Here is a 21,921-nt window from a genome sequence, read left to right as displayed (position 1 = left end):
TTTGTAAAAATAAAAAAAAAATACATAGTTTGGAAGATTTATCAGAAGAAGGGAGTAAAGAAAGGGAAATAACAATGAGTGAGAATTCAGGTGTTTTAGACAGGAGGGAAGCAGCAGATGATGTAATTGATGAGCCATTTTCTTTGGCAGAGATGGTGAGAGCAGTAGGCCTAAGCTAAATAAGTCAAAACCAACTTATCCAGGGGAAGATCAGGTAGGCTATGCTATGTTATGCTAAAGCATCTAGGGCACGGAGCATTATTGAAATTGCAGGCTGCAGCTTAATAATAAAGTTTGGGGGGAGGAGGAGGCTACCAAGTGCATGGAAGGAAGCAGTTGTGATTCCGATAACAAAACCTGGCACAGATCCATCTAAACCCTTATAGGCCTATAGCAAACATCAAATCTATGCAAGATAATGGAAATGATGGTAACAGAAAGGTTATCGTATAAGCTTGAGAAGCGAGAAATGCTGGCAAATTATCAAAGTGGTTTTAGAAAAGGAAGGAATACTATGTAGCGTAATGTTCAGCGGAGCTCAATCGGTGCGTGCTGTCAATCCACCGTCCAGACGAGCACTGAGGGGTCGGAAGCAATCGTCTTCACTCGCCGCTAAACTGCTCCAGGGAGCAAAACGACTCCAGTGCGAATGCTAGCGGCCAAAGGTATATTACATCCGTACTGGTTTAACAGTACCATAGGAAATGAATGGGAATCAGTTTAGCGCCTGTGTGAATTCATCCACTTCAGAGGGACAGATGTCGGGGGAGTTGATGGTGATTCTCATCCTTTAATAAAGTAAAATTCCTTCAGGAGTAGTTTAAGAAACGTTCTTGAAATTATTGGATGAGATTGGATTGATGGGGTTTAAAGATCTTGCACTGCCTTTTTCCCCACTGAAGCCTGTTTCTTTTATATCCTGGAAAGTAATACGTTATTAGGCTACCCTAATTTTAAACTATTTAGACATGAAGTGAGAAAGTCAGACAACTGTAAGTCTCCCAACAGACAGCAGATAATTAAACTAGGTAGCCTATTATCTGCATTACGCCAAATGTCATTAAAAGAGTATTATGTTAAAGCTTAAAAAAACTACGAAGCATTGAGCATTTTAAAAACGTAAGCACCTTGGCGGATTTAAGACTCGAGCTTCCAGAAGTAACTCCACACAGCCACGAAAGCCGGAGTTAGGGGAGACAGAGCGAGGTAGTATGAATTTCTACAACGATTTATCAACGCCCACTTCATGAAGCTCCAACTTCCAGCTCCAGAGTCTCACAACCACACCGTCACCTACGGGTATTGCCATGGAATCGAGCTGTATTTAAAGGCCTCCAATGTCTCACTTGTTTCATTGCATTGCATATTTGGGTTTTTTTTCTTTTCATTTCCATGTAGGACATACTCTCTGTTCATTCTCATGTCGGACACACTCTCTCTATCTCATAGTCACTGCAGACACTGAGTTCAGATTTTAAATTGTTTTAAATTGTTAATATTTTTATTAATAGTTTTGGCTGACGATGCCCATTGGAATTGTGGGTAACGCCTGATACGTGCCATGTAAAAATGAATGTATGCGAATTCTCATGACTCATCCATAAAATGGGAACTTTAATCAGGTATATGGTCATGGTGAGTTGGTTCTCTAAAGCTAAATCACATTTCCTATAGCCAGGGCTGCCACTGTAGTACTTTCTCAGTTATTTTGTCTGCTGAAAATACGAGCCCATTAGATTGTGTTGTCGTTTTGTTATTTTTTAATGTGGCCTCTACTCGCTTCGAATCGAACCCTCATCTAAAGCGCCATGAGGCCGGGTGAAATAGGCTGCATTACCATGTTCGGCCACAACAAGGTGTCAATGGGCAGGTGGCGCTCTTTCCCAATGACTCACAGATCTGATACTACTGCTGGAACCTCATCATTTACAGTTTTTTACATCTGTATTTATACAGTGCTTTTCTAGTTTTAACAAGTAGCCTACTAAAAGAACTTTTACATATTACAGGAACCATTCGCACATAGGTGTGTGTGTGTGTGTGTGTGTGTGTGTGTGTGTGTGTGTGTGTGTGTGTGTGTGTGTGTGTGTAGCCTACGTTCTTATGGGGTGAGTGGGGGTGAATAACCAGTGATCAGTAAGTGTGGCCCTGATCTAAACATCTGATCTTTTCTCTGCCCTTGTCCTCTTCTTCCTCCTCCTCCTCTTCCAACTCTTCCTCCATGAACTTGTCCTGAGGTACATCCCATGTCCTTTATTTGATAGCTCCTCGACTCCTCTGTCCTCGGCTGAACCGGAAGTTGTTCCGTCCCTCCTCAGTGAAGGCCATCTCAAAGCTCTTATTTCTGTCCTGAGGGCCGAGGAGCGAGCTTCGAGGAGGGAACACCTCGGAGATATAGCCGATATCAGCCTTCCCTGAAGCTGTGCAGATCTCTCCCGTGACTCCTCGGTGGGAGGGACTAAGACGCGAGGAAGGGAGGCAAGTGGAGGACTCCAGGAGGCAATTTAAGCAACATGAGATGTAGCTCTGGTTGTCGTCCCCTATCTCTCCCTCCTACTCCCCTTGCTCTCTGTCTATTGTCGGCATCCACCATTCAAAGCAGGTAATCTGACCTTTGACCTATTTATAGGCCTATACTAAAAAGCAGTGATTGGTTAGTGATCAGTTAAGCAAGTAGTGTTTACTCGTGTGAGGAGAGTGTGTGTGTGTGACCTGGTGAAAAAGTGTATCATTTGGATTGGTTGTGTTTGGAAAAGGACAGCAAGTCACTTCCTGTCAGATTTTGTGTCTTAGGTAGAGAAGTGTGTGTAGTGTGTTTTATGCAATTGAAAACTGAGTGAAAGGCTGAGAAAAAGCTCATGGTCTTGGAGATTTGGTGTGTACTTTTGCTCTTTAAATGAGAGGTTTCAAAAATCGGTTGACATGTAAAGATTTTGTCTGTAAGTAGTTGTAAAAAACTGTAACCTATTATGAAGCCTGTTCTTTTCATCTTCTGCAAAGTAATTACTTAGGCAAGTTAGGCTGCCCTAATTTTAAACTCTTTAGACTTTTCAGGATTCATAAGACACTAGGTGTTTGTCAATGTCAAGGAAGGATTCTTTGAAGCCAGAATTTCGAGGATGCTACATCAAACTAATGTAACGTTAACATTATACCATCCACAGCGTTATACTGATAGCTTTCTCGTCTTTTCTGACAGGGACTAAGGAACAAACGGAGACGTTCATACGTCTACGTGTAGGCAGCAAGCAGCTGTTTACCAGGGGGAGGGACAACGCTGTGAACGGATATCGGTGAGAAGCTACACTATTGTTTAATGTTCACAAGTAGGCCTAATAGCTGTGTAATCTGCTTTTTATTCCCCCCCCTCAGTCAGATAGGCTTATTTTGGAGACGATGGGGATCGGAGCGAGGGTCTCCCACACACCCAGGCCAAGAAGAAGTGGGACAACCTAAAAACGAAGTGGGAGATATTTACTTTGGGGGTATTAATGTATGGACATAATTGTTATGGACATCTTAATGTATCGTCTGTGTTGTTTAGCCTAATTCTGACAACGACAGGTGCTGCGCTGCAGAGCAGACTGTTAGGTCCCGGTGTTGGAATCTTCTACGGTGAAATACAGTCACACTTTACACAGTTTAACGTTAGCTGTCAGCATTTTAACCGTGTTAAATCCAGCTGGTAACTAAAGATAGGGTAACGTTGGGAGCATTACCGTCTCCAGGCTGTTCAGAACTCTGCTGCAAGGCTTTTAACTCACATTAACAAAAGAGCACACATCACGCCTGTTTTAGCAGCACTTCACTGGTTACCAGTCCAGTATAGAATTCAATTTAAAATCCTCATCCTTACTTTTAGATCCCTGCACGGTCAAGTTCCTCCCTACATCTCTGACTTGATACAACTTCATACTCCCACCCGTAGTCTGAGGTCATTAGGTCAGAGGCTGTAGGTTCCCCGCACTCAGTTTAAAACTAGAGGGGACCGATCAACATAGAATTGTGAGTAGAGTGTATAATCCAATGACATCACTCTCTCCCTGTGCGTGTGTGGATGTCTGTTTCATGTCAACATCAGGATTAACTATTTCATTAAATAACTTATCAAACTTGTAAAACATGTGTACTGATTTTTGCTTTGAAATGTTACTGTGATATTTCTTAATTCGTAAAAAGTGATTTTTGAGAAGAAGAGAAAAGGAATGCTCTGGTTCCATCCCTGGTCAGGGCAGGGCAGGGCCTTTCCGTGTCAAGTTTGTATGTTCTCCCCATGTTTGCGTGGGTTTAGTGAATAATAGTGAATAACAATAGAGAATAATCCAGTCATGCTGATTGGCTTTACCTATTGTATGTCATATGTGCATCATTAAGATAGTGAAGATTAATCATGTACCCATATGTGCAATATATATGACATCCATTATGTTTATATATTATTTTACAGTATATGGTTGACAGAAACTCACAAACTATCAGCAAATAATCAGTTCTAATTAGTAACATTTTATAATGAATTGTCAGACAATTCCGGAAGAAGAAATATAAGATAATTTGATACACACTAGGCTATGTATTTAACAACAATTTGATGAATGATCAAATGAATGAATCCCATATATTTTTTAATAACTGACTATTATCTAGGCCTATAGTTTGTATGTAACATCTTTATCTCAAAGTACATTGCAGCCTAAGCTGTCTAATAGATAGTGAAGTAAAATATATTTGGCCCTGAGATATAACAGATTAGAGTATAAAAATCGTAATACAAATAAAATTTAAATTGTACCTAAGTACAGTAGTTGAGCAAATATAGGCTATTACTGCAGTTGCTTTCCCCCAATGCACACAGGACAATCATAACAACAAGCAGAAACACAGCAAAGACAGTGCTGCACTGTGATGCTGTGTGTCTGTTAGACATGGAGACATGATCACAATATTATTTAGTTTATTTAGTTGCTTTGTCCGTTGAATGAGACAACAGAAATGAGAAAGGTAAATGGAAACGTGAGTCTAAGAAAAACAGAGAATGAATTGGTGTGATGATGGGATTGCTCCTCTCGTCCAGCTGAAGGCGGTGGAGGACAAACAAACACAAGTGGTTTGTGGAGGTTTCCATGGGAACAAGGAAATACAGAAGCTGCTGTAACATAGTGTAACGTTGTTGTTTAGCGTGTGTGTTATCCCAGCTGTGTGTAGAACAGTAGAAAGAGTGTAAAAAGACTGGGTCCCGCTGTATTACTCAGGCTGCACTACAGCGTCTATTCACAGGCGCGATCCCACTACTGAACGGCACGGGGGCTTTGGCCTGCTCCGTCTCCGACCTGGGCCGGTGCACCCCTCCTTAGACGACCTGGTGGTCCCGGGCTCCCCCAGGAGCATCATATCGATACCGAACTTAGTGCGGACACCCGATCAGCATAGTCCGCTGCAGCTCAGAGCTCCTGAGCTCAAATGATCCTCCAGCCTCAGCCTTCCGCCACCCCGTCATCAATCGCTCCTTGCACTCTCCTGATTATGCTCCGCATTCCTTCCTCTCTTCCACAGGGCCCCTATCATCCGCAAAAAAGTGACCTACCTACTGTATATCTACTGGTATCTTTGAAAAGACGTCATTAATCATAATGATATAGTGGGCTTATCAAACTACCTTGAGGTGTGCCGTTTCCAACCGTGTACTGACTTGACAAGTCTGATCCAATCTGTACTTTGATTTTTCTTCCAAACAGAAAATCCTTTACGCAGTTAAAAACTCTTCCACCAACCCCCATCTTATGCAGCTTAATTAACAATTCTTCTTTCCACATCATGTCATATGCTTTTTGTATGTCAAAAAATACTGCAATGACTGACTTTTTAATTGCCTGGGCCTTTCTTATTTCATTGTCTAATCGTATCACTGAATCCAATTGGCTTATGATCAGGCCGCCATGCTGCTCTCCTTTAAGAAAGGTGGATGTGATTCAGGCACAGGCATTATAAGTGTATAGTGAGGCTTTTAAAACATCGCCAGTTCCTGCCCTACAAAGAGATGGGGGATATGCCGTTGGAAATAAGAAGGATGCAACTGATGGCAAACTACTGGGTTAATTTGCAGGGACACAATGATTCTCATTCCACAAAAGGAATGTTGCAGGAGTGCTGGGAGAATGGGAGGAATCAGAGGGATAACTTTGGTTGAGTAGGAAATAATATTGTAAAAGAATTTGGAGTGTTTGATCTGAGAATAAGCCCCTCAGTAGTTTATCCGGTGATTACTCCAAGGATGATTATTTGACCTAATATAGACTGGTATTTGTTAGAGGTGAAAATGAAAGAAAAAGATATAACTTTGATTCACTAAGTGCTTTTAACTATCATATAATTAAAGAGTATAGTCATTATATAGCTACAGATTAATCTGGTTGGTGCTAAGAAACCTGAGACAGGAGTAACAGGATTTGGGGTGACAATACCGGCAAAAAGAATTGGAATCAGGTCATGTTAAATTCTGTGAGTCCCATCGCATGTAGGGGTGAGGGGAAATGAAAGGGTGGATGAGTTAGCAAAGAGGGCTTTAAATAATGCAAATTAGTATCAAGAAAGCAGAGGTTAAATGTTTAATCTGGGAAAAAGCAAATCAAGTATGGCAAGAAAGGTGGGACAGTGAGTAGAAAGTAGACACCTATATAAAAGTAAATAGTGTAGGTGGTGGACATAGGAGAAAGGAAACAGTGTTGACAAGATTAAGGTTAGGGCACTGTGGACTAAACAAAACGTTGAAGATGGTGGGGAAACACCAGACAGGTTTGTGTGAGAGATGTCAGGAAGAGGAGACAGTGGAACATGTATTTCTGAGTTGTAGGGCATATGGGACACATAGAGAGAAAGCGAGATGATGAGTAATAATATGAGGGAATAAGGGGTTAAGGAATTCACATTAAAAGAATGACTAAGCAGGGTGAGAAAGCACATATGAGAATACTGTTAGCCCATATTATCACCAACACACTGACCAACTTTAAACAGGTGGAGGAGCAACTATGCTACACGAATACGACTTAGTGGCATTTGAATACCCCAATATAGCACAATGCACACTTACTGTCTGGTAACAAATCCTTTGCTTGTAAGCAGTGGAGTGACAGACAAATTTATACTTTAGACCAGCTATTCTAGTATGTTGAGTTTTGAAGACCTGAGAGCTAGTTTTGAGGTCCCCAGGACATCCTTCTACTTTTATCTGCACTTAAGATCAGCCCTAAAATGTTATGGAGTGCCATGGGGAAACCAGTCATAAAATGGTTTGTTGATTTTCCTGTGAGAGGATTAGTGTCCAAGATTTATGCTAAACTGATGCAACTATCCATAGGAGAACTTCCAATAGTAAAGTAATGGGAACTGTGCCCTGAGGGGAACACAATTAATTGTCAGAAGTTTGGGACAACATTTTCCACTGTTCCAAGAACCCAAATCACCAGTATATCCACTTCAACATATGCCATAGATAGGACATATTGGACTCCTCAGAAGAGATACATCTCGAAAGCCATTTCCACTCCCTATTGTACATTCTGTCATCCTAAACAAAGTGGAACTTTCCTGCACATGGTCTGGGAGTGCAGGTGCATGAGATCTGGCATAAAACAACATTAATAATATCTGATGTGATAGGATATCTAATCCCTACTGACCCGACCTGAATGATGACTCTAAATTACACCTGCTTGAGAGACAGAGGAAGATTTGGCTAACTGGCTCAACTGCAACCAAGAAAATTACACGTGGTGGTTAGCATATTTCCTAGACATAGTTATGCTTGAGCTCTCTACAGCAAGGATTAATAAAGCCAGACCTAATGACCTCAGTGCCACAAGAACTAGAGGAGAGCGAATAGGAAAGGTGTGATTTCTGTTTTTTTTCTTTTCGAGACCGCAGAGGGTAGGGGGTGGGAGAGGGTTTTTGTTCTTGTTCAATTTGTGTTAATCTGTTCTATGCACCACTTGACATTACCTGGCACGTATTGTGGAATTTGTTTTGTATTTCTGTATGATAAATGGTGCTAAAAAATAATAAAAAATTGATCCCAAAAAAGACTACCGTTAGCTTTTCTAAGGGACACACATTTTTCAAATATGATGAAAAGACAGGAATAGGGTGCTATGTTGCTGATATGAATAATATGGAGGATAAAATGTGTGTGTGTGTGTGTGTGTGTGTGAAGAGATTTAGATTGTAAATCTATTGTCTGATCCACCCTCCGGAGCAGAAGGTGGCGGTAATGCACGAATAAGCTAGATGCCAACCGCCGTAAAACAAGAAGAACCCAAATCCACAATGGACGCATGCGTGGTGGATGCATGGATGTATTAGACTTGTCAAAACAATTCCATAACCCATAATTACCATATGGATGTATTTTACTCTTGATGACTGTCGTAGCTCTTCGTTCATCGTCTCAACCAATATGGCGCTTGAAAAACTCAGGAAAGAAGAAACTTTCGCAATGAGGAAGAGATTAATCGGGTATGTCACTCAACCAGTGTGATTTTCTTGATGCTAGCTGGTAAACATATTATGTAATATGTACAGTGAGTGCGTGCACAAAAGTTTTTGACTCCTAGTAATTTCTTCTATTACAGGCAGTCATGTAGACTATTTTATTCAGACGACCCTGTGAAAATAATGAAAGCAAGAGGCCAATATCTGTTCGATGAAAATGGCAAGCGCTATCTGGACTGCATCAGCAACGTTCACCATGGTAAAACATCCAGTGCATAGTCCACATTTATTACCTTGTAAAACGCAGTATATTACACTCGTTGTTTACTAATGGCAGAACGTTTTATGTGTTAGTAACATACAGTATACTTTCTTTTGTAGTGGGCCATTGTCACCCCAGCATTACAAAAGCTGCAGCAGAACAAATGGACCTCCTGAACACAAATGCACGATTCCTGCACGACAACATAGTCATGTATGCAGACCGCCTGGCTGCCACCCTGCCTGAGAAACTGTGTGTCTTCTACTTTGTTAACTCTGGGTAAATCATACACCCCCACACCCCCCCCCACAGAATGTTTTCCTGAAATAACATTCCAGTGATTTTTACATCTGTTCTTCTGATAGTTCCGAGGCCAATGATCTTGCCCTACGCTTGGCACAGCAGTACACCCAGCATCAGGACGTCATTGTGCTTGACCAGTAAGCATTCTGTTCTATTGCAACACATTCCCTTCTGACAACACTTGGTTATGAATTACAATGAACTCTCCTTTTATACTAGTGCGTACCATGGGCATCTAATGTCCCTCATCGACATTAGTCCTTACAAGTTCCGGAAACTGGCAGGACAGAAAGAATGGGTTCATGTGGTTGGTACATTTACCATCATCACACAAATGGCTGACCAACAGTGGACTCTGCCTATCTGAAAGAATGTGATTCATCCTCTTAGGCACCCATACCAGACACCTACAGAGGCATATACAGAGAGGATCACCCCAACCCTGGCCAAGCATACGCTGATACAGTGAAAGACCTAATAGAGGAGGTGCACAGGAAGGGTCGTAAGGTACAGTACACTACATCAGTTTCATGCAGCCTGAATAAAATCAGTAACACTCATAACACTTTTTGTTATACAGAGAATGTATAATTCTGTAATAAACATGACCAATGCATGCCATTTATATAACTTACTGTATGTTATGTTGTGTATCCTGTGTATGAACTGTTGTCTTTTATTCTCTGCTGGCTGTAAAACAAAATGCCCCCCCACAGGGATAATACAGTTTACTTAACCTTACTTATATAACTTACTTACTAGCTTTTCCCCCTAGATCTCCGCCTTCTTTGCTGAATCATTGCCAAGTGTTGGAGGACAAATAATCTTGCCCGAAGGATACTCAAGTAAAGTTGCAGAGTGAGTGGTGACTCATTTTTCAGGTTTTTGCTCATCCACATGTACATGAAGTGGTGACATGGAGCATCTCTTTTATGCTCTGCACAGATATGTGCGCTCAGCTGGTGGAGTGTTTGTGGCAGACGAGGTGCAGACAGGCTTTGGTCGTGTGGGAAGTCATTTCTGGGCTTTTCAGCTGCAGGGGGAGGATTTCTGTCCCGACATAGTGACCATGGGTAAACCGATGGGCAATGGGCATCCCCTGGCATGTGTGGCAACCACTGTAGAGATAGCTGGAGCTTTCACAGCCAACGGAGTGGAGTACTTCAACACGGTGACTATACAGTAGCCTCAACACAATATGAATGCATGTTCCTTCAAGTTGGTATCTATAGCTTTTCCCAGCCTGGGTGACTTTTTGTAATAACGAATACATAAATAATAACATTCTAAGTAACTGATGTCAGTTACATAAAGATATTATCTTTTAAGGTAAATGGTAAGAAATATTTTTTTTCCCGTGTTTAACCTATTCTCGTGGTGGTTATGTTGATCACTTAGTAGTTTTCGATGACTGTTGGTAAGTTGTTAAGCCACTTTTTAATTTACCACTATGCTGCTGGATAAAACATATATTATTAATTAGAATTCACCCTCAAAATAACCCTTTTTATACCTTGAATTCATGAAGATTTCTTTTCTTGCATGCCTTTTTTGTTCACCGTGGAGGCATGTGAGAAAAAACATCTTTCTTCAAGAATTTGAGGTAGCACGGGGTGAGTAATTTAATGCATATATCAAGATGTATTTATTGGTTTTGTCTCTTAACTTCATGCAGTTTGGAGGGAATCCAGTGTCCTGTGCAATTGGCCTGGCAGTACTTGATGTGATAGAGAAAGAGGACCTAAGAGGAAATGCCACAAGGGTGGGAGCCCATCTTAAGGATTTGCTCACAAAGCTACAGACACAACATCAAATAATTGGCGATGTCAGGTAAGGATACAGTGACTAGTGCACTCAGGCTATCATACTCAAAAAGGCAAGTTATATCCTATTCTCAAGAGTCCATGGCATTAAATCAGATTTTTTAAATTATGAAAAGCATTAATGGACAAGGAGTCCGACATCATTAAGTTGTCACCTAATACTACCATTTTACGGTCAACACTAATTAAAGCTCTTACGCACTCTTGGTACATCCACAGAGGTGTTTTCACTTCTTAGCTGAGAAGACCTCTTGTCAGGACAGAGTGAGTACAGTACATGTACAGTGTTTGACCAACATCTCTCGGACTTACAAATATTGCAATGGAACAACTCATAACTCGTACTATGAGAATGGTCTGCACTCTTTCACAGTGGGTGCTCAGGCTTAAGAAGTATGTGGACATGCAGGGCCTCTGAGAGAAAGTGCCAGTACATGGGAGATACAGCTTGTATACTAATGAAATTAATATACATTGTAGAAAAACTGTTATTTAAAACATTGGGACATTTTTCATCCTTCCATACTACTTCATTCAATGTTGAGATGGGTCACTAAGAACTTAAATCATGGGTTCAAAAGATGTTTTTCTGTTTTTTTTATAGAGGTGTAGGGCTGTTTGTGGGTCTTGAGCTGGTTTCAGACAGGGATCAGAAGACTCCAGCCACAGAAACAGCAGCACGGGTAGTGAAGAGGTACTGGAGTAGAGTGCAATATAGCAGTTAATGGTTATAATTTAAGTTTGTAAACACTGTCTCTCCTGAGGGGTGGTCTGTGATTTAATCAACCTAATGTCCCTTTTACATTAGGTTAAAAGAGGAGGATCAAATCTGCGTCAGTACAGATGGCCCCTGGGAAAACGTCGTTAAGTTTAAACCTCCGATGTGCTTCAGTATGGAGGACGCAGAACTGGCAGTACAATGTATTGACCGTATCCTCACAGGTTTGTTACACAAACATTTAGTCTACAGCTGTTTGGATTGTTTGTAGATATGAATCTACTTATCTAACACGGAACACTTAATGTAATAAGAGTCTGAACACTGACAGATGCCTATAAAGACTTAATACCACACATTTATAAGTGTAGAATAACGTATTCAATTGTCTTGTTCTCAGACGAGAAGGAAGCCAGTGACATTTAAATTGGAAAAGGAAGACATCTAAGGTTTGTTAAACCTGTAGAAAAACTTTTTAATTGCATCAGACATGGTCACATTCATAAAGTTCAGAGGTAGATGGGAATGTCTATACTCGAGGTTCCAAAAGATCAAACTAGTTCCTTCTTTTCACTTAGAACACGTTGCCGTCTTCCACTCAACACTGACCACTGTGGGGACTCGTTTTTGAAATGGACGGATCAGTCTGCCTCCTAATAACTGCCTTGATCTGCATTAGTACATTTTTATATCAAAGCTTAAATCATGAAATATCAAATCAGTGGCAGTATAATTTAAACGGCAGTCAGTCTAGAGCCATGCAACCTTAGTCTATCATACTTTTTTTTGTTCCCCCAGGTGTTCAGTGCAGTGGCCTCACTGATGAAACCTAGCCAATTGGAGGTCAACAAATTTAAATTGATGCCAGCTACAGCACATTGTTACCAAAACCACCTGAAAGATGACCCAGTACACAAGGTGCTAATGTGACACTAATGACTTCCAAAAATAAACTTCTTTTTTTTTTTTTTTTTTTTTTTTTAAATGACTCTTGCTTTCTTTTACCCACAGTAGCAATATTTGAAATAATTAGTCCCAACTTATAACACTGATCAGCAACATGTTTCCAATACACAGTATGGTTGAGATAAGCACTTACCAGACTACTATCTTTAACTCCTGGTCACATTCATAAAAAAATGCTCTCAAGTACCGCAGTTTCACATCTAGTTGAATGGGTCTTAACACTCAGCCAGTTATCCTGCAGGTAGTGAAGCCCTCTCCCGCAGCAAGAGGCATTCGTAGGGATGTTAACATTACTCGAGACGAAAACAAGCAAGCCATTTAACAGTACAAAACATTTAACATTAACTTTACAAAATAATAACAAAAGGATCCATGTGTAATATAATCCAAAAGTTTATTTCTACCAATTTGCCCAAGACACTAGAGGAATGAGTTTCCAGTGAGAGAGGGAGTACCCTCTTACATTAACAGGCTTGCGTTCAGTTGAATAACACTAGTAAAGCCACTTAAAATTGCAGACATGATGGGGGAAGAATCTCCTTAAAAGCCAAAAAAAAAAAAAAAAAAAAAAATGCTGGTTGTCTTCGTCTACTAGGCCATCTGCAAACATTCACTTGACACGCTTACAATGAACCCATCGATTAGTTTAAATCCCTTATTTTGCCTCACCCCACATCTGAAGCCATGCATCTCGCATCCAACATTCAGCACGGGAGAATAATAACTAAAGATCTACAAACACCAAAAGAAAAAAAAAATGAAATTGTTTTATTTGTGAGCTTTAAAAGCTCTTGCTCCTGCTCATCTGTAAATCCAGTAGACATGTAAAAATACAACCATACAATACATTAGATTCAAAAAGGTACCAAAAAGTACAGTAAAAATAACACTTCCATCACTGGAAATGTAAATGGACACAAAACAATATAAAATAAAAAGTGGAAAAGTGACATTTGCTTCCCCAGTTCCTCACTTGATCTGTACAAATGGAGCATGAGTCCAAATTTCTGCCAACTCCAAAGGAAAAGCCAGAGCCCATGTTGGTTGTGGTCAGACCATGGATCTCTTTTTCTTATTTACTTTAGACCTTAAGAGAAAAACACGGTGCTTAACGTTACTGAGAATAAACCAAATATGGCATGCAATTACACAAAGACAGACAGGTGCATGAATGAGTTTGACAGGTCAGTGAATGGACAGACACACTTTGGGGGGGGGGGCACAACCGCTAACTATTACACCTAGCACCTGGTGAAAGGTGAAACGGTCCTTATTCCTGTTCTCAACCACCACCAACTCAACCCTTATTGATCAAGTAGTAGAGATGCATCTTAAGATGGCTGACAGGTGGAATGAATCCATCTTTAATGATCACAGACCCCACAACACGGCCTACCCTAACCCCACCACAATGCTTGAATGGATTTAGAGTAGATGAGATCTTTGGGGTCAAAAAGGCACCAATGGTTACAGCTATGTTCTCATACTACCACGGATGATGCAAAAATGCATACCTGCACTACGTGTGATCAGTATGGCTTGTAGCTACTCTGGTGGCCTCCACGTCTTGGAGTTTTCCCATAGCTTGTATTGCCCTGGTCTGGAGGACAAGAGAAAAAGGGACTGAGTTCTTCTGTACAACAAGGAGGACCAAGAAAATAAAGTTTCTCTCATTCTTTTTTCGTTCCCTGGGGGCACTTATCGCTTACTGTAATCGTAGCCACCCCCATAGCCGTAATAACCAGCAGAGTAGTCATAGTTGCCGTAGCCGCCATATCCGTAGCCTTGCTGTCCGTAGCCATAGTTCTGGTTGTATCCAGGTTGGTTCCAGTAGTTGTTGTAACCTTGATTCCAGTTCTGGCCCTGGCCTAGAAACAACAGGTGAGGCCTTTGTCACAACTCTCCAGCACACAGGACCCAGGCAGTTACTCGGCACAAATTTAAAGTCTAGAGTTGAGTATAGTTTAAAATAAAGATCTTGCTGGTACACACACACACAAAGGGTGCTTACCTCCACGGCCCCTGCCGCGTCCTCCATATCCACGGGCACCATACTGCTGCTGCTGGTAGACCTCTTTGGGCTGGGCTATTTTAATTTCACACTGGAACACCACACAAGAGCACATTACATTGCAGTGTGACATTACTTTTTTGCAAAAAATTTACAAAACAGTATATCATACCCAATTTCACCTGCATGCATTATGTGCCAATACCTTGCTTCCACCGACATTGTGGTATTTCTTCTCCATAACCTTCTTGACAGGGGTCTCTTCTTTATATGTGATAAATACGAATCCCCTCCTCTTTTCTGTCTTTGGATCTTGTGGAAGCTCAATGGTCTCAACCTACACAAGAGGTAAACAAAATTTGAAGCAGCCAATACCTTAAGCATTTAATTCCTAAATAAACGTGAAATCTCTGTTGAATAACCGTACCTCTCCAAAGGTTCCAAAGTACTCCTGAATGACTTCCTTTGAGGTGTCCGGGTTAAGGCCTCCCACAAAGATTTTCTTGACTGGATCCTTCTTCATGGCCATGGCTTTCTTTGGGTCGATCACTCTGCCATCTAGCCTATGCTCCTTCTGTTCAAGAACCTAAAAAACCCAACAAAAAACAGGAAAACATTGAAAATTGCCAGTCTTGTAAAACAAGGTTAATTTGGCTTCGACATAATTGCTTCCCCACTCACCTTTTCTACACTGGCTGCGTCTTTAAAGAGAATGAAGCCAAAGCCTCTTGACCGGCCTGTCTGCTGGTCCATCTTTATGGTGCAATCCGTCACCTCGCCAAATTTAGTGAAGTAATCTTTAAGATCCTTCTTGCTCGTCTCCCAGCTGAGACCACCAACAAACATTTTCCTGAGCACAGAGAGACGGAAGGGGACAGGTTTAGCATTACAGGCAGCCAGCTTCTCAAACTTTATATATGGCCCAGTGGGGGTGGTGTTGGTCAGGAGTGGGGGGTGTAAATGTACACACTGTTCCAGAACATCTGTTGTACCAATGACGTAGGGAGGCAGGCTACAGTTGCTATAGCTAAATGCTATTTTACAACATTAATTCAATATACTAATAATCGCAACGATACATCAGACATATCCGTAGTCTCTGGTGATCCAGTACATGTTAGATTTGATCCCTGCACAAGCGCCCATCCCCCCCCTCCGCTCTGCATATGGCGCCAACAAAGGCCGGTTGAACAAAGAAACATGTCAAACCACGAGTGCTTGTTTTAAAAAGTCGATATTACACCATTTTTAACTCACCCCGCATCCTCCTCGCCTTTGCTGGCATCGATCTGGCCGCCCTCTGAGCCACCGTTTTGCGAATTCCCGTCGGCGTCGGGGCCTGCGCCCTCTCCCTCTCCGCAGTCATTCACGGCGCTCTCGTCGTTCCCCTCCTCGGTGTGTTCGGCTCCGTTAAAATCATCGTCGACTTCGTGGCCGTTTTCTGATGTTTCCATATACTGTTGCTCTGTCTCGGACATTTTGCACTATTATACCTAAACCCAAAAGAAAAAAAATATGCATCGAGTTAAACTAAATCACGGTGGGTTTATAATCCCCCATGCCGTACATGCTTCGCCATTTACATGGTGGCAATGCATGCATTTCCCACCATTTTGCCCGGCACGATCGTGTCCCATACATTCTTATAGCCGTTTTTGTTTAACAGCGCCAGCAAATGGCAACGGAGTACCGTTTACTTAAACACAATAACTACCCAGCATCTAAAGTACACTTCTGGTAGAGCTAAAGATTAGAAACAGTGTAACCATCTGCATCACACTGATAAACCAAGCCCGGACTAACGTTACAACTAAAATTCGCAGTTACGTAATGCAAAGGCCGTGCTAGCCGCACTATAGGCCTATATTTTCTAGCAATTACAGCTATTTCATCTACCAAAATAGCAACAAAAAAATACTACAACAACCACAGTACTTACGTGACAATATAATGGAGAAAAAAACAAAGCTAAAGAAGTACGGAAAACCTGCTTACTGGTCACACAACCGGAGAGCTCTCTTCAAGATGGATTCTCCCACACGACGACAACTCGTGGTTGGTTTTCTAGAACCGGCAGGAAAAAACGCAATTTCTGCCAAGAAGCCATCGGATTGGATGGTCACTGCTGCCATTCATTGCACCGACCAATTACATACACGTCCATTTCTTTTTACAGAAGTTGTTCACGCCCTTAACACACAGGAAGGAACTCCGATTAGCCTTTCTGCGTCTAATAAGAAATATTTTTTTACGGCATATTTAAAAAAAAAAAAAAAAAAAAAAAAAAGAATTGCTACTACTGAATAACGTTTCAAAGCGTTACTCTTAGAATTGGACCGACTTGTACTGATATTCACTCTGAATCTGACAAAAAATGAAGGCAATGCAACAGTAGTCAAGACCAGTCCAGGTTTGTGAAAAGGATGGTATGTGAAAAATGTCCTTTTATGTGTGTAGGCCTACGTGGACACATATAAAGATGCTTTATTTGCCTGGGACTATATTCACATTCACAATGAACACTATTTTGTTAAATTTATATACAACCAATTACCAGAAGCCCTCTGTCTACACAATGAGTTAGGAACCACATACTGTACACACAAAGCTACAGTCATAGTCATCATAGGCATACAGACCAAATAACCTATAGTCAAAATGCATTTAGATACTGATTAAAGCCACATAATCATTAAAATAAATATTTTTCTATATTTGATCTTTGATTGCTGGAGAACTATCAAAATACACATAATACTAGTGTTGCAATGGTCATTGAGATTATTTTCCTACATAATCTGTAAATTAACACGCAAACTGCTCTAAAGCCCCCTGAAAAAATTACCTTAATGCTCATTTGACCGAGTGAAATCCCTTTGTTCATTCAGTAACATATTTGTTAGACAGCCATGGCTATGTAATTCCTTTACAAACTGATTTTGTGTTTGCGAACCAGTTCCAGAGGAGCACCAAGCGATGAAGCTGGTCAAAGCATGGTACACCAGAACATCTTATTATATGAGTGTTTGGTCCAACTTTATCAACTTAACACAGGTCATGCAACTCATCCAATTAATTTGGTGCAATCGTACTCACTAAATCAAAACTTTTAAACCCAATGGCTGATTTACTACATTGATTTGTTAGACCTGGTGGGATTGCATTGTAAAACAAATCTGAGATATTTGATTTATTGCATACATTTTAGGTTATGAATCAAGTCACACCATTTGAAGAAGCGCTAAAAGAACAAGTGGTTTAGAAATAGGCCAAACTTACCAGAAAGCAAACAAAACAGATGATTAGTGCTGAAAAGACATTTTGTTTAATCATAGTATGGAACGGATACATTTGTCTAAAAAATAACATCTGAAATTATGTATTGGGCCCCTTTTTGTCTCTGTTGTTATTGTGCTTCTTCCAGAATGCCTCCATCACATATTTGAGGCTGGTTTGGATTGTTGTTGATCAGCCAGTCAGCAAGCCAAATCTATTGAAGACAAAAGTGCAGGATAACATAGCAATAAATACCTGGCTAATAAATAACTGTATATCTTCAAATATTGAGCATCAAATACTTACACAGGGATTGTGTGGCTTGTACTTGCAGAGCTCAGTGAGTCCACGTAGCAGAGTTGGGTTTACATACCTGCTCAGGTATTCTGCCGTGGCTTCTCTTGAGGGAAAAGGCTCGATTACAGCTGCAGAGAGAAACCATGTGGGGTACACAATAATAAGTGTTCAATACTACATTTCTATACGAACAACAGTATGTGTGGTTGTGTGTATTACTTACAGTTTGGGAACATGAATTTGATCTCCCTTTCAGCCGCATGAAACGACTCGCTGCCATGGAGTGTGTTTTTAAGTTCAGAAGTGCCATATTTTGCTCTAAGGCTGGGGGGAAAATACATCATATCACACATTCATATAAATATCTCTGCCAGGGTTGTCATGACTGCAAACCTTTACCCCTCTATATTAGGTAAAAACAATGAATCATGATACCAAGCAGGATGAATCGCACTCACAGGGCATGGTGACCTATGTACAGATAAGCCGAAGCTGGGGCCCAGAAATACAATCAATTATACATGTATGTGCAAATATCTAAACTACTGCTTGATCAAACTTTTGCATTGTAAGCTTAATTAATACACAGTGGCAAGACAGCAGAGAATATTATGAGTACTTTTTCAAAACCATATAGAGGATCTACTGTCAAGAATATGTTTGACCTAACATTATTATTTTGTTTAAAGTGCTCATATTATACTCACTTTCAGGTTCATAATTGTATTTAGAGGTTGTATCAGAATAGTTTTACATGGTTTGATTTTCAAAAAATACCATATTTTTGTCGTACTGCACATTGCTGCAGCTCCTCTTTTCACCCTGTGTGTTGAGCTCTCTGTTTTAGTTACAGAGTGAGACATCACACTTCTATTCCATCTTTGTTGGGAGTCGCACATGCACAGTAGCTAGGTAAGGACTACTAGCCAGTCAGAAGCAGAGAATGAGAGCGTGCCACGCTAGCAGCTAGGCGAGCATGATAACGTGTGTTACAAAGTGACGCATGTTCGTCACGGAAGTAAAGGCTGGACTACAATAGAGCTGTTTGGAGCTCTTTTTTTTGGAGCTGTTTTCTGTTGGAGATGGTAAGTCCCTTTGGGGTGGACTTTGGCCTTTTTCACTTTGTAAACCTATAACGTGCACAAAAAAGATATATAACACAATAAAGGAAAGGGAAAAAGCCAAAAAGCATAATATAAGCACTTTAGTATGTGTCCATCACACAGCACTCCCTGTCTGACTATGTCTGAACAAAGGATTGGTGCCATAATATCACGGAAATATTGTAACACCCTAACATGGATGTGCTCAAACAATAATATGGGACACATACAGAACTTAAATTGTGTTAGAGGAATAGTAGTTATTCAAAAAGCTTTTTTTTTATATACTGAAGGTCTGTTTATTAGTCTGTTTGTTAGTGCCAGCCTGTTTTGTAAGTAAGGAATATCTACTGTAGTATGATTTCATGGGATAGATCACAGGCCTGGTTTGTGTATACATCCCACTTTCCATTAGCCCTTCTAGGCAGTGATTTAATCAAAATGCCCACAATTGTAATAGCTACATTATATTAAAAAAAATGCCATAGAAGGAACAGACAACAAAACAAAAGACTGAATCAACAATTTAAAAGTTAACAGACTGACCACCCTGGATGAGTTTCTCTGGCCTTGGTGCTGTTGACAGGCCCTATGATGGACTTCCAGTGGGCAATGGCGTTGTCGCGGGCCAGAGTCATGGCAACGATGGGGCCAGAGCTCATGAAGGCAGTCAAGCTGGGAAAGAAGAGCTTTCCATATTGGTCTGCGTAGAAGTCACTGCACTTCTCTGGACTTAGCTGCAGCTTCCGCCTCTGCCACAAGAATGAAGAATTGGACGCTTCTGTGAAATGTGAACTGATTCTGGATTTTTGAAATCAGTATTTACCTTAATACTAATAATTTGACAAATTCTGATATATTATCATCCTATTTATTATAAAAAAAGAAGATCTTTTAAATTTGGTTATTAAGAAAGTGTGACCATATATGCTGAGCAGGACATTGTTAGCGCTCTCTGGTGGACAAACTATATAATGAGTGCCTCAAAAAGCAATTTCTTGTCACACGTAAGCCAACATACTGTATGTGCTGCTGACAACATCTGAGACAAATCAACGACGCTGAAGTTGGCTTCCGATTCGGCGGTTAACCCTTGTGTTGTCTTCCCGTCAACCTTGAAACCTTTGTTTTTGCTTTTTCCAACGTTTTAAATTGTTAAATTTTTCTTCTACACATTTTCAGCGCTTATTTCTACGTCCCATATTTTCTGATATTAAACAAAAATTGAAAACGGGTCAATGTGACCCTAAGTCAACACAAGGGTTAAGGGGAAATTTAAGGTAAACTTAAAGCTGAAAACATAATTTACATTGCTGAGTGACTGATTCTCCGTTTTTTTAACCTCTTACTGTATTGAAAGCATGTAAGTCATTAAGGTAAATTTTTAATTATGTCTAAAACACACTTTTAGAACGCAATAAAGGGAGATTTTTTTTCTTCATATGTAGAGCACATTGGACCAGGTCCAGATCCAAAACCACTATTTATCATTTAGTCCAGATTTGATAAATCTAGGTATAGTGTTTTTCAATGTGGACCTTGTTCAAAAGTTGTCATCATATGAGAAAAAACAACTGTGAATTCTCCCTTCGTTGCAATTTCACAAATAGAATAAAGCTTTCACAAATCTGAAACTGTGTTTTTAAAAATCTTTAGCCTGTCTGGAATATTTTGGTCCAGATTTGACAAGTCTATGTATAGCTAGTGGTTTTGGATCTGGTCTAATGTGGTCTAGCTACATATGAAGAAAAAAAACATAAAGACAATAAAGCTTTCACAAATCTAAAAGTGTGTTTCAGACATAATTCATAATTTACCTTAATGACTTACACGCTTTCAATACAGTACGAGGTTCATAAAACGGAGGATCAGTCACTCAGCAATGTAAATTATGTTGCCCTGCTGAATCGGAAGCTAACTTCAGCTTTAAGTTTTCCTTAAATTCCCCCTTAACCGCCGGATCGAAAGCTGTGAATCGGAAGCCAACTTCAGCGTCGTGACAAATCAGCCATGCATCATTCGGGATTTACACACAATTGAAAAAAAGCGCCGTAACGTTACTTGTTTACGGCAACTTCGAACAGATAATTACACAAACTATTGCCTCAAAAATAATTAGTTGGATCAAACTCTTCCTGACACGATGCAATACACCCTAAAGATCGCACATCGTTCATGTTAATACGCCAAATGTCACGGCTGTATTTTCTGGGACATTTGAACCAACCTGCAGGATAATGAAGCCCGATTTGAGGACAACGTCCTCAATCTCCTCAGCTTTGTGGATGGCATCTGGTTTAATAAGGGCCAGAGTTCTTTCCACATAGATGCGAGGACAAGATTGGTCCATCTTCCCCGGCATGCAACACAAGCATTTAGCTGGCTAGCTAGCTAGCTAATAATGTTACGATACTTTGCGTCTCTTCAACTAAACTTCACGTTAGAGAGTAATTAGCTCTAACGTTACATTAGTAACAGTGGGTTACACTCAACGTTATGTGTAGCATTAGCTGGTAAATTGAATAAGTAACGTTAGTACGAATATAAAAATATAGAGCTGCTCTGCTGCCGTTTAACCCACTGCCCTCCGTTCTAGATGTCCGTTTGGGTTGCTAGGATACCATTACAAATCTACGGCAATCTAAACAGGTCAACTGATGTTATAAACAAGACAC

At 40.5% G+C, this 21,921-nt stretch overlaps 3 protein-coding genes and 1 long non-coding RNA gene across 6 annotated transcripts; 2 read left to right on the top strand and 2 right to left on the bottom strand.

Annotated features, from left to right (window-relative positions):
- Window positions 1-1,448: 1,448 nt before the first annotated feature.
- On the top strand, window positions 1,449-4,075 carry LOC114563133 (uncharacterized). Its single transcript, XR_003693585.1, has 3 exons — window positions 1,449-2,602; window positions 3,200-3,293; window positions 3,373-4,075. It is a non-coding gene; the product is annotated as an uncharacterized LOC114563133 (long non-coding RNA).
- Window positions 4,076-8,279: 4,204 nt separating this feature from the next.
- phykpl (5-phosphohydroxy-L-lysine phospho-lyase) lies at window positions 8,280-12,545 on the top strand. Of its 2 annotated transcripts, none has more exons than XM_028589837.1 (12): window positions 8,280-8,511; window positions 8,628-8,746; window positions 8,869-9,028; window positions 9,115-9,189; window positions 9,272-9,359; window positions 9,443-9,559; window positions 9,828-9,910; window positions 9,998-10,223; window positions 10,728-10,882; window positions 11,480-11,569; window positions 11,684-11,817; window positions 12,392-12,545. In XM_028589837.1, the coding sequence occupies exons 1-12, from the start codon at window positions 8,399-8,401 to the stop codon at window positions 12,424-12,426; spliced, it is 1,395 nt and encodes a 464-aa protein (XP_028445638.1). In that variant the 5' UTR covers window positions 8,280-8,398; the 3' UTR covers window positions 12,427-12,545. The 2 variants fall into 2 exon arrangements, with proteins under 2 accessions (XP_028445638.1, XP_028445639.1); XM_028589838.1 differs by lacking the exon at window positions 12,392-12,545 and adding an exon at window positions 11,994-12,020 and having other exon boundaries at window positions 8,282-8,511.
- A 383-nt stretch (window positions 12,546-12,928) lies between these two features.
- hnrnpaba (heterogeneous nuclear ribonucleoprotein A/Ba) lies at window positions 12,929-16,662 on the bottom strand. Of its 2 annotated transcripts, none has more exons than XM_028589832.1 (9): window positions 16,566-16,662; window positions 15,828-16,063; window positions 15,252-15,420; window positions 14,998-15,156; window positions 14,776-14,907; window positions 14,571-14,661; window positions 14,269-14,427; window positions 14,074-14,159; window positions 12,929-13,646 (listed from the first exon to the last, which is right to left on the bottom strand). In XM_028589832.1, the coding sequence occupies exons 2-8, from the start codon at window positions 16,046-16,048 to the stop codon at window positions 14,089-14,091; spliced, it is 1,002 nt and encodes a 333-aa protein (XP_028445633.1). In that variant the 5' UTR covers window positions 16,049-16,063; window positions 16,566-16,662; the 3' UTR covers window positions 12,929-13,646; window positions 14,074-14,088. The 2 variants fall into 2 exon arrangements, with proteins under 2 accessions (XP_028445633.1, XP_028445634.1); XM_028589833.1 differs by having other exon boundaries at window positions 16,510-16,614.
- Window positions 16,663-17,872: 1,210 nt separating this feature from the next.
- Window positions 17,873-21,864, bottom strand: nme5 (NME/NM23 family member 5). The gene is made up of 5 exons (XM_028589835.1): window positions 21,474-21,864; window positions 19,793-19,998; window positions 18,367-18,467; window positions 18,153-18,271; window positions 17,873-18,060 (listed from the first exon to the last, which is right to left on the bottom strand). The coding sequence occupies exons 1-5, from the start codon at window positions 21,606-21,608 to the stop codon at window positions 17,977-17,979; spliced, it is 645 nt and encodes a 214-aa protein (XP_028445636.1). The 5' UTR covers window positions 21,609-21,864; the 3' UTR covers window positions 17,873-17,976.
- Between the last annotated feature and the right edge of the window lie 57 nt (window positions 21,865-21,921).

The sequence above is a fragment of the Perca flavescens genome, chromosome 10 (assembly GCF_004354835.1).
Source record: "Perca flavescens isolate YP-PL-M2 chromosome 10, PFLA_1.0, whole genome shotgun sequence".
Classification (NCBI taxonomy): Eukaryota; Metazoa; Chordata; class Actinopteri; order Perciformes; family Percidae; genus Perca; species Perca flavescens.
The sequence above is the reverse complement of the archived record's forward strand: the minus strand, read 5'-3'. Positions and strand labels throughout refer to the sequence as shown.